Source organism: Monodon monoceros, unplaced genomic scaffold (assembly GCF_005190385.1).
Source record: "Monodon monoceros isolate NGI ecotype Baffin Bay Population unplaced genomic scaffold, NGI_Narwhal_1 Super_Scaffold_2, whole genome shotgun sequence".
NCBI lineage: Eukaryota > Metazoa > Chordata > Mammalia > Artiodactyla > Monodontidae > Monodon > Monodon monoceros.
In genome coordinates, this window is record NW_021703776.1 from 49499994 (window position 1) to 49512891 (window position 12898).

The following is a 12898-nucleotide window of genomic DNA, read 5'->3' on the forward strand; positions in this document are numbered from 1 at the left end:
TTCTGCCAGGTAATAGAAGTCATCCTTAGAAGACCAGCTTTCAGCAAAGGCCTTAGTCAGTGCTTTCTTACAGCATGAAAAGATTCTGAATTAGATGCAAAGCCTTTTTTTGGCCCAGCCATTCCATGCAAGTCTGAAAACGTTATACTCTTTCAGTGTTGGCCAATTGGAAAAACAAATATTGCATGTCCATGTTCCCTGTGTTCAAAGATCACACACCTCATTATCCAGACAAAAGACTGATACTGAATCAAGCATAGGAGTAGGAAGCATCTATGCATGTTACATAGAGATATGACTTTTTCCTAGTCCTATGTTGATGGAGCTCTTTTTCCCAAATTTAGAAATGAATGAGTAAAAGAAGAAATAGACAGATGAATAGTTAAAGGTATAAAATGTCTATATATCACATGTAGCAGTTATTTTTTCTTTTCAAAACACTTTCTTGGCTCATTTGCCCAAATCTAGAAAATAAGCACTGTCTGAATTAGAAATGATTTACACTAAATAGTTAAGAATGTTGATTTTCATTCATTTTCCTATGTTCCTTCTGTTAGGGAAAAAGTTCCAAGGAAGATAGATGTAGCCTACTGGTACATTCCTCAACTTATTTGTAAAGCTTATAAGATATATGAAGTGAATTTATAAGAAAAATCCTAAGAGACACAGTTTAAAATAACATATTCAATTTTATTTGTTAAATCAATTAGTTTTTCTCCCTTCAGGTGTCACGTCTTGAAATTTTAAACGTTCTCAGTGACTCTCTACCTCTGGCAGATGATGTGGACCTTCAGAACGTGGCATCAGTAACCAAATCCTTTACGGGAGCTGATCTGAAAGCTTTACTTTACAATGCCCAGTTAGAGGCCTTACATGGAAGGCTGCTGTCCTGTGGGCTGCAGGTGAGTTATATGAGGAGATCGTTACTATGGTGTCTTATGAGTGATATGAGCAGTTCAGTGTCAAAATTTCAACCTTAAAAGAAATTCCTACTTTTTAACAATTTTAGTTAACTGTATAGAAATTTACCTTTAGTCGAGTGTACCATAATTGGAATATTGGCTTTGCAGAGAACTTGTAATTATATGAAGAGTTTGGTGTCTGTTTCTCTAACATTACCTTACTATCGGCAAAATATGTTGGTGTGTGGAAGGGTATTCTTTGAATTGAGGTAAGAATTATATTGAGATTTTAAATTTGTTTTTTACTTTTAAAAAAGATCATCAGATAGTTATTTTGAAACTCAGATTGTCCCAGATATGGCCAATAGGAGCCCCTTTTGGATGGCTTCTGTGTCCTTTTGATATGTCCTCTTCATCCTTTGATCACTTACTTACTTCCCTATACAACAAGATGTTCTAGGTTTATCTTATCTGTTCTCCAGCCCTAGAATCAGTTTTTTTCTCTAAGGATAATACTTTAATTTTGGCAGAAAATAATTTGATCTCTGCCACATTATGGACTTTACCATATATTTTCTGGGAAGGGTTTTCAACTGTATACTCCCCTCTGCTATATTTTGTTGGAGATTCTTGCAGGGACTAAATTTAGATACTGCCAAGTTTTTGCTGTTTATTTTGGCAAGCCATTGAAGTTTTTTTTCTGCTAATGAAAGGGGAAAAAAGGTGTTTACAAGTGAACTACTCTATAATGATGAATCAGCCATGTTATAGAGTGCTTTATCATTTCAGAGTAGAAAAATGTGAATTGAAAGAGACATGAAAATAAAATCGAGGTCTTAGTCCTAGCTTTGTTAGTTTTGGGGGAGATGGTTGGCAAGTTATCTACACATTCCATATGGTCTTTCCTTATTTTAATAGTTAAAATTTTGCGATGTGACTCAGAACCATTAGAGAATCAATAAGAGCTTTTGTAAAAAAAAAAATGCCTCAAGTTTCCTTGTACTGGTCTATTAGAATGCTGTCTCTGTGTGGTTTATTTTTGAATTGTGGACTATTTAGAGCTTTACAACTGGTTGTCCTTTTGTGTGTTTTAGGATGGAGGTTCCAGCTCTGATAGTGACCTGAGTCTGTCTTCAATGGTTTTTCTTAACCACAGCAGTGGCTCTGATGATTCAGCTGGAGATGGAGAATGTGGCTTAGAGCAGTCCCTTGTTTCTCTAGAGATGTCTGAGGTGCTTCCAGATGAATCAAAATTCAATATGTATCGGCTCTACTTTGGAAGCTCTTATGAATCAGAACTTGGAAACGGAACCTCTTCTGATTTGGTACCTTGTGCAGTCACTGTACAATTCTGAAATAGACAGCTGTATGTTGGTGTAATTTATGTCCTAACTAGCCCCACATGTTCTTTCTGGTTGGTTTGTCCTTCAGTAAAACAGTCTTTTCTTACACTAATCATTTTCACTCCATGTTAAGACAGAGCTGGCAGTAAGGGGAGCCGAAGTAGCCAGTGGTTGTGATTACCCTTTGGTTTCTTTCAGGTTTTTCTTCCTTCATTAGTGGCTTTAAAACATCTTTAGTAGCAGATTCATTTTGTATTAAACTTAAATTCTGTTATTGTAGAACAGTTGAGGATAATGAGAAGTTTGGTACAATAATGTCAAAAATTCTAACAACCAAATGTTATCTATTGGTAATACTTCTGGTGGAAAATATAAGGACAGTGAAAAACTTAGTAGTAGTAATGTTTCAACAAGGAAAATGTTTAGATTAAATTTGGGCAATATAATTGTTTTTCTAAACTAAAATAGCATTTGACACATATCTCAAAAAATTAACAGTGGTTCACTGTTGCTTTAGTGGTTAACATTTTTACAAATATTTAGTAATTTGGGGGTAAATTTCCTTTATTATGTTTTAAAAAATATAAACATAACCCATTTTTATTCTCAAGAATAGTAAGCTGTTTTAATTCTAGTCTTTGTTTTCTGTTTCTTAACTTACATGTAGAAATGTCCCAGAACCTTAGTATATACCCTATCATTAGGGCATTTGTGGTGGATTTAATAACAAAGCATTATAAAAACCTTGTATGATTGGCAGTTTTCACTGTGGTGGTTCAACAACATAGGTATAGATGAACCTTTATAGAATATGAAACGTATTTTAAACTTGCTTAATTTCAGTTAATTAAAATGTAAGCTTACCCATGTTAAAGTTTTATTGCTTAAAGTTCATAATTCTATCTTTGATAAATAATTTTTTTCTCCTTTGCTCTTTTTCCCTCCCTTCCTCTCTCCCCTTCTCCCTTCCTTCTCTCATTATTATGCTTAACAACGAAGAGCTCACAATGCCTGTCAGCACCAAGCTCCATGACTCGGGATTTTCCTGGAGTTCCTGGGAAAGATCAGTCCTCACGACCCCCAGTCTTCAGAACAGCCTCACCAGAGGGTTATCAAGAGCTCACACAGGAACAAAGAGATCAACTGCGGGCAGATATCAGTATTATCAAAGGCAGATACCAAAGCCAAATTGGAGTATGGCTTTTTCCTCTTCATTATAATTGTAAAACTTTTTAAAAATTGTTTTTCCTTTTTGATATGTATTTTTTTGATTGAGCTCTCTTTATAAACAAGGGACTGAAACACATCAATCAGTCAAATGATGATGTGCTAACAATTTTTAGTAATCTTATGAGAAAGGGAATGTATAGTCTGCTAAGAAAACTGGCAAAAAGAAATAACACTTGGACTTCCTTTTCCATCATGTCTCTAAGTTAACTTTTGTCTTTTTTATTTAAGGAGGATGATGCCCTTAACCAACCAGGCCCCATCAGAACCAGTCTGGCTATTAGTCAGTCACATTTAATGACTGCGCTCAGTCACACAAGGCCATCCATCAGTGAAGATGACTGGAAGAACTTTGCTGAGCTGTAAGTAAAAGATTCTGATCCAGAAGTATAGCTATTATTACAGGTGACAGTTATTCAAACTTTTAAAGTTCTTTTAAAATCACAAATAATACTTTGAATATTTAAAAGCAATTCAAAACATTTGCTTAGTAGCCATGCGTTTAAATACCCCAAAACTTCAGGAATATAGAAGTCAAAAATGAATTTTCATTATAAATGAATTTTCATTATAAATAATTCAAATATAATCAGATGAATTGGTTAATGACTTGGCTTAATTTTAAAAGCATCAAAGAAAATAAAGGAAAATCAAAAGCCCAAAATGATTCCACTATACAGTTTCCAAAAATTATGAAAATATAACTTTTGTTTTCAAAATAATTTATATTTTATTAATCTCAATAATTAAAGACCATTTAAATACATTCACATTTATTCACTTGTAGACCGTGTTTAATATACATTTGAATTTATAGGCTTGCAGTTGTCTCACTAGTAACTTTGGAGTCTGAGACCCATAGACTGGGAATCATTCTAGGTCAATGATTCAACTTAATTCAAGAAATGCATTCCTCTGTAATGTACAGCATGATGACTACAGTTAACAATACTGTAGTATATATTTGCAAGTTACTAAGAGAATATATCTTAAAAATTCTTTTCACAAGAAAAAGCAATGTAACTGAGTTGATGATGGATGATATCTATACTTATTGTGGTAATTCTTTCACAATATATACATATATCAAATCACTATGTTGTACACCTAAAACTAATATAACCTTATATGTCAATTATATCTCAATTTAAAGAAAGTTAAAATGGGGGAAAAAAAGAAATGTATTCCTGGTCTTTAGAAGTTACAACTTTCTTGTTGAATTTTGCTATATTCTGGGGTATGCATGCACATGTATGTGTACACTGAAAGGGTAGAAAAATTTTCCCTTCCCTTCTAGATTCTTTGGTTGGTCTAATAATTAAATTGACATAAGATGGATTAACAGGAGAAAAACTAATTTTGTACATTCAGGATCTGCATAAAAATAGTAGACTAAAGTCAGTCAGGCAGTTGAGGCTTATATACTGTCCTGAGCTAAGGACAGAGATAAGGGCCTGGACTTCAAAGGGGAGGAGGGTAATTCACAGGAAAATGGGAAGAACAGGTGTTTGGTAATCAGACATTTGTCCTGTCATGCAGATAAGTCTTTTGAGATTAAAAAAGTTATCTCTGATAATAGCTCATTCTGGTGCAGGCCCCGTATCTAAATTCTTTTAAGGCAGTTAAGGGACAGGTAAAAAGCTTTTCTCAAGTCTGCTAGGTCTTGATTCCCTTTAAGTCAAAATAATCCACATGGCAGTTTGGGGTGGAAACTAGAATAATTCAGGATCCAGTCTAGCTTACAGGTAGAAACGCAAACGTCAAAGACAATTAACAGCACTAGAATCTGATATCCACAAAGGTGTATTACTGAAACATGATTTCTCTCTCTACAGTGACCCCCATTTCTAACAAAGATAACCATGGTAAGACTTAACAAAGATAACCATGGTAAGACTAAACTATTTTCATTCTAGTTGCACTAAACTTGGCCTGATTATTTACATAAGTTCGACAAGAACAGTAATGGACCATATAGATGCTTTTAAATCTCCTTTCCTGGAAATTTTCATAAGGAATCTCAGATTGACCTTTTAAAAGCCTCTTGAGGCTAGGAAGCTGAGCCAAGGACTTACCATCAGATTTCGCTTGCAATAGCTATGTACTGTTGACCCTTGAACAACATGGACTTGAACTGCGTGGGTCCACTTATACAGATTTTCAATAAACATACACTACAGTACTACACAATCCATGGCTGGTTGAATCTGTGGAGGCAGAACTGTGGGTACAGAGGGCTGACTATAAATATGCAGATTTTTGACTGTGTTTAGAGGGGGTTAGAGGGGTGGGGTTGGCACCTCTAACCCCTGTGTTGTTGAAGGGTCAACTGTATTTGGGTTAATTTCTCTTTTAGAGGTCCCCAAAATAGCCTGAAGTCCTTGTACTTGCCAGGAAATAACCTTCCTTACTCACCTGGTAAGGTTACTGGGAACTCTGTAAGCAAGATACCAGGCTGGTTTTCCAAGGAGGTTTATTGGCTCCATAAAATCAACCTTAGTTCCTTAAAACTGTCTAGTTTTTCTGTTCTATGCACATTCTCAAATAAGACATTCCAGTCAAAGCCTTGAGGATATAACCAGGGTTTCCAATTGTGTCCTGTTATGAGGAGAAAGGATTCTTATTGGACTTATGGAAATAACTGTATCCATGAAAATAAGAATACTCAGTTTCTGAATTCTGGAGGGATCAGGTAGGAGAAAAACATGTTTCATCTTTGTTCACAAAGGTATATTTTACCAAATTACTGATAGCTTAAGAGAAAAGAACAAGGTTTCCTTAAATCTGGAAAAACAAAACATAGCAATGTTTCAAACAAAGTCATAAAAATTATAATGATCCTCAGTAGTTCATTCAGTCCCATGTAGTTAATTTTTACGGATCTTTTGTTAGTTTTATGAAGCCATCAGTTTCCCCATTAGAGTTCTGCAAATTCTTACCTAATTCAGTGGTATAAATTGAAAATTATCAGAAACCTGTTCTTGTTAGAGTCCTTTCCATGAGTCTCATTGAAGGTGAAGCACTTTTGCAGGAACACTTTTACAATAACGATAAACGACAAGAGACTTAAAAATGTCCATGGTTAAAGATCTGATGAAACTTCATTATAATGCATTTGATAAGGAAATTTGGTTATTTCTATGACACAGTATTTTAAGACAACTGGAATTATGGTTGATAATATTACATATCAGATATTTAGGAATTTTATAGTTTCTATAAGACATTAATAACATCCATATAATAACATATCCATATAAATATAACTTTTAGTATTATTTCAGTGTTTCCCATGTAATTTAATATATCAAGTAATCCTAATTTATATCTCTCTTTTTATAAGCGGAGAGAGAGAACAAATCTTATGAGACGTTCCAGGGGCCCTCTGGAAAATGCCAGAGTTAAAGGTCAAAAAGCCTTATTTAGACTTTGATTTTGGAGAGATTTGTCAAAAATATTTGGTTTTAAAACACCATACTATCATAGGTCACTGTTAAACAATACTATTCACTTAACCAAAGCAACAATTAAAGACTTTGCAGGCAAATACAGAAAGTTACATAATTGTAAAACAAACAACAAAAAGCACCTTAGAGAAGAGCATTTTCTTAAGCAGTCAGACATGAGGCATAGGAAGTTATTTTTCTTTGTTTTCTAGGCAGACTACTTAAAAGGTAAAGAAAAACCTTTCACAGTCTTATCAATAGCAGACCAATAGTCCAAAAAAATTTTGTCCTGAAAGAGAAGTTTTAATATCAGTAGTGTACTTTATAAAACTAAAACTTACTTTTTAGAACCCTTATAATAATTTCCTTCCATTTTAGCCAGCTTGACAAAGTAAAAGTCTCTCTCCAGTGTTCCATACCCATTTAGTTTGTCCTTTATTCGCTTTCCTATTCTGAATCAATCAGAATAGAGTTGCATACAGTTGTTTTCCTTATTATTTCTCAGTTTTAATTATATAAATTAGAATTCTTAACACTTAAACCTTAATTTCTAGTAATTGTGAACTGTACACCAGCATTCTGTAGACTAGCAAATTAATGCATACATTTCATAATTTCTAAAAGAATACACTTTAACAGTACAATTCTTCATTCTAGAATAGGACACATTTATTTATACATCCAAGTATTTTTAGTTCCTATGTAGTAAGAAGCCAAAAGTAAATAAATGTTCAATAATTAATGTTTCAGTATTTTATTTAGAAATGATCAAGATAGCCAAAGAAATTTCATCACTTACCAAAACTCTAAGGGTATAAGTTACCAAAGAGATTCTGGAAACTATTTAAGTAGACATATCATAAAACTTAATTATTGTTGAGAAGTTCACTTAAGAACTAGTTAAGTTTTAAACAATCATATTTAGATTACTTATGAAAATTTCATGAGACATTAAAACAGCCACCATGGCAAATTTTGTAACAGACACATACTTAAACTAGCTTTTATTTACTGAAAATTATCCCAGATCACATAAACTTGAGAAGAATTTGGATTGGTTTGTAGTATGTTTCTGAGAGTTTAGAAATATTAAATTTGATGAGTCCGTTTTTCTTTAAGCCAATTAAATCTTTTTACAAATTAATTTTGGCAATATTCATCCAGAGGTAGAAAAGTATCACATATACATAACATATCCATAGACGTAACATAAACACACACAGACAAACAGACCCTGTAGCTTCCATCCCAAAATTTTAGCCATGGAAGTTTTTATAGCAGTCTATTTTCTAAAAGCCTCTTCCCCTCAACTCCTTTTTTTTCCCCCAGTCTCAGGTGATTATAGGCAGTACCTTAGCTATCTCCTGGGTGTTTACATTTCAAAGACATGATAAGATTTACATCTTCAAGGGACAGAGGAAGAATGCAAGTTTTCTCATAGGAGTTTTTTTTTTTTTTTAAGTATAGTTGATTTACAGTATTAAATTAGCTTTAGGCGTACAACATAGTGATTCAATATTTATAGATTATACTCCATTTAAAATTACAAAGTAATGGCTGTATTTCCCTGTGCTGTACAATCTATCCTTGTTGCTTTGTACCTCTTAATCCCCAGCTCCTGCCTTGCTCCTCCCTCCTTCCCTCTATCGACTGGTAACCACTAGTTTGTTCTCTATATCTGTGAGTCCATTACTGTTTTGTTTCGTACATTCATTTGTTTTATTTTTTAGATTCCAAAATAAGTGATAACAGAGTATTTGTCTTTTCTGACTTACTTCACTGAGCATAATATTCTCTAGGTCCATCTATGTTGTGGCAAATGGCAGTATTTCATTCTTCTTTAGCAGTCCACTGTGTATACATACTACATCTTCTTAAGCCAGTTGTTCGTTGATTGACAATGTTGCTTCCATAACTTGGCAATTCTAAATAATGCTGCTTTGAACATTAGGATGCATGTTATCTTTTTGAATTACTGTTTGTTTTCCTTGGATATATACCCAGGAGTGGAATTGCTGGATCTTAAGGTAGTTCTATAATTTTAGTTTTTTGAGGCACCTCCATTTTGTTTTGTTTTTTTTTAAACATCTTTATTGGAGTATAATTGCTTTACAATGGTGTATTAGTTTCTGCTGTATAACAAAGTGAATCAGCTATACATATACATATATCCCCATATCTCCTCCCTCTTGTGTCTCCCTCCCTATCTGACCCCTCTAGGTGGACATAAAGCACTGAGCTGATCTCCGTGTGCTATGTGGCTGCTTCCCACTAGCTAGCTATTTTACATTTGGTAGTGTATATATGTCCATGCCATTCTCTCACTTCGTCCCAGCTTACCCTTCCCCCTCCCTATGTCCTCAAGTTCATTCTCTACATCTGTGTCTTTATTCCTGTCCTGCCCCTAGGTTCTTCAGAACCATTTTTTTTTTTAGATTCCATATATATGTGTTAGCATATGCTATTTGTTTTTCTCTTTCTGACTTCACTCTGTATGACAGACTCTAGGTCCAGCCACCTCACGACAAATAACTCAATTTTGTTTCTTTTTATGGCTGAGTAATATTCCATTGTATATATGTGCCACATCTTTATCCAGTCATCTGTTGATGGACATTTAGGTTGCTTCCATGTCCTGGCTATTGTAAATAGAGCTGCAGTGAACATTGTGGTACATGACTCTTTGAATTATGGTTTTCTCAGGGTATATGCCCAGTAGTGGGATTGCTGGGTTGCATACTGTTATCTATAGTGGTTGCACAAACATTCATTTATACCAATACTGTAGGACAGTCCCCTTTTCTCCACATCCTTGCCATTATTTGTTATTTATAATCTTTTTGATGATAGCCATTCTGACAGGTGTGAGGTGGTACCTCAATGTGGTTTTGATTTGCATTTCTCTGATAATTAGAGATGTTGATTATCTTGTGTCTGTTGGCCATCTGTATGTCTTCTTTGGAAAAATGTCTATTCAGATCCTCTGCCCATTTTTTACTCAGGTTGTTTTTTTGATATTGACTTGTATGAACACTTTATATATTTTGGATATCAATCCCTTATTGGTCATATCATTTGCAAATATTTTCTCCCAGTCAGTAGGTTATCTCTTTGTTTTGCTGATTGTTTCCTTTTCCTAGGAGTTTTAAGGTATATTTCTTTATTATCAGAAGTGTAGGGTTACTACTATTTAAAATTTCCTATCTATCTTTTTAGAACAGTTCTCTTCTAACATCCTGATCTTTTACAGTATCTGCAAGCATTTTGAAATGAATAGGGGAGGTCTGGGGATTGGTAAAGTGAGATGAACTTTTGAATTGTTTCTAGAGCCACATTTCTGGTTTTGCAGACTCCAATTTGTAAAATAAGGACAGTCTGTTTTACTTCCTCAAAGAACTGGGTTGCAGCCTGAATGCAATCAAGGGGCTGACCCACCTATCCAACTACATGAGGATTTTTAATTATGATGGAAATCAAAAGATTACTATAAGAGCCTACAACATGCTGCCTACAAGAGACCTACTTTAGGGCAAAGGACACACATGAATTGAAAGTAAGGGGATGGAGGATTAGCTCAAGACAATGAAGTAGAAGGATGTGAGCTCACCCTCTTCCTACGAAAACACCAAAAGTCACAACCAACTGGTGAACGACCATTGACAAAAAAACGCTGGAACTTACTGAAAAAGATACCCTACATCCAGAGACAAAGAAGCCACAGTGAGACAGTGGGAAGGGTGCAACTGCAATAAAATCAAATCCCATACCTGATGAGTGCGTGACCCACAAACTGGAAAACAGTTATTCCAAGAAGTTATCCCACAGGAGTGAATGTTTTGAGCCCCATGTCAGGCTTCCTAGCATGGGAGTCTGGCAACAGGAGGAGGAGTCCCCAGAGAATCTGGGTTTGAAGGCCAGCAGGGTTTGATCATAGGATTACCACAGGACTGGGGGAAACTCACTCCACTCTTGGAGGGCACACACAGTCTTGTGTGTACCAGGACTCAGGAAAAAAAGTAGTGACCTACTTTTTTTAGTGACTGGGCCAGACCTACCTGCTAGTATTGGAGGATCTCCTGCAGAGGTGGGGGGCAGCTGTGGCTCACTGAGGGAACAAAGACACTGGCAGCAGCAGTTCTGGGAAGTACTCATTGGTCTGAGCCCTCCCAGAGGCCACTGTTAGCCCCACCATAACAGCCTGTAGGCTCCACTGCTGGGATGCCTCAGGCCAAACAACCAACAGGGTGGGAACACAGCCCCACCCGTCAGCAGACAAGGGGCTTATTAAAGTCTCCCTGAGCACAGCCCTACCCACCAGAGGGACAAAACCCAGTCCCACTCACCAAGGGGCAGGAACCAGCCCCTCCCATCAGGAAGCCTGCACAAACCTCTTAGACAGCCTCAACCACCAGAGGGCAGACAGCAGAAGAACTAAAATCCTGCAGCCTGTGGAACAGAAACCACAGTCACAGGGAGTTAGTCAAAATCAGATGGAAGAGGAGTATGTCCCAGATGAAGGAACAAGATGTAACCCCAGAAGAACAAAGTGAACTGAAGATAGCCAACCTACCGGAAAAGGAATTCAGAATAATAACAGTGAAGATGATCCAAGATCTCGGAAAAAGAATGGAGGCAAGGATCGAGGAGGTACAAGAAATGTTTAACAAAGACCTAGAAGAACAAACAAAGATGAACAATATAATAACTGAAATGAAAAATATACTAGATGGAATCAATAGCAGAATAAATGAGACAGAAGAATGGATAAGTTACCTGGAAGACAGAACGGTGCAAATCACTGCCAAAGAGCAGAATAAAGAATGAAAAGAAATTAAGACAGCCAAAGAGACCTCTGGGACAACATTAAAGGCACCAACATTAGCATTATAGGGGTCCCAGAAGGAGAAGAGAGAAAGGACCTGAGAAAATATTTGAAGAGACAATAGCTGAAAAATTCCCTAACATGGGAAAGATAAGTTATCCAGGTCCAGGAAGCACAGAGAGTCCCAGGCAGTATAAACCTAAGGAGGAACATGCCAAGACACATAGTAATCAAATTGACAAAAATTAAAGAGAAAGAAAAACTATTAAAAGCAACAAGGGAAAAATGACAAATAGCATACAAGGGAACTCCCGTAAGGTTATCAGCTGATTTCTCAGCAGAAACTGCAGGCCAGAAGGGAGTGACACGATATATTTAAAGTGAAGAAAGGGAAGAACCTGCAACCAAGAACATTCTACCAAGCAAGGCTCTCATTCAGATTTGACAGAGAAACTTCTCTAGGCGGGAAAGAGACCAGCAACGTAAAACAACCTTGTGCATATATATATTGCTATATCAAAACCTCATGGGAACAGCAAACCCCAAAACTACAATAGATACACACACAAAAAAGAAAGCAACCCAAACACAACACTAAAGATGGTTATCAAACCACAAGAGAACAAAAGAGGAAGGGAAGAAAAAAGACATAGAAAACCAAACCAAAACAAGACAGTGGCAATAGGAACATACATATCTTTCATTGCCTTAAATGTAAATGGATTAAATGCTTGAACCAAAAGACATAGACTGACTGAATGGATACAAAACCAAAACCCGTATATATGCTGTCTACAAGAGACCCACTTCAGCCCTAGGGACACATACAGACTGAAAGTGAGGGAATGGAAAAAGGTATTCCATGCAAATGGAAATCAAAAGAAAGCTGGAGCAGCAATACTAATATCAAACAAAATAAACTATGAAATAAAGACTGTTACAAGAGACAAAGAAGGACATAATGATCAAGGGGTCAATCCAAAAAGATATAACAATTGTAAACATACATGCACCCAGTGTAGGAGCACCTCAGTATATAAGGCAAATACTAAAAGCCATAAAGAGAGAAATTGACAATAACACAGTAATAGTGGGGAACTTTAACAACCCACTTTCATCAATGGACAGATCATCCAGACACAAAATCAATAAGGAAAC

At 35.9% G+C, this 12898-nt stretch overlaps 1 protein-coding gene across 4 annotated transcripts in view; it reads left to right on the forward strand.

Annotated features, from left to right (window-relative positions):
• Positions 1-12898, forward strand: part of PEX1 (peroxisomal biogenesis factor 1) — a 73102-nt gene that overhangs the window by 47232 nt on the left and 12972 nt on the right. For 2 of the 4 annotated variants that reach the window (XM_029233385.1, XM_029233384.1), the window contains exons 20-23: positions 726-902; positions 1997-2227; positions 3245-3439; positions 3704-3834. In XM_029233385.1, coding sequence (XP_029089218.1) covers positions 726-902; positions 1997-2227; positions 3245-3439; positions 3704-3834 — 734 coding nt within the window. Of the gene's footprint in view, positions 1-725; positions 903-1996; positions 2269-3244; positions 3440-3703; positions 3835-12898 lie in introns of those variants that run through there. The other 2 variants (XM_029233386.1, XR_003795219.1) reach the window with 2 other exon arrangements.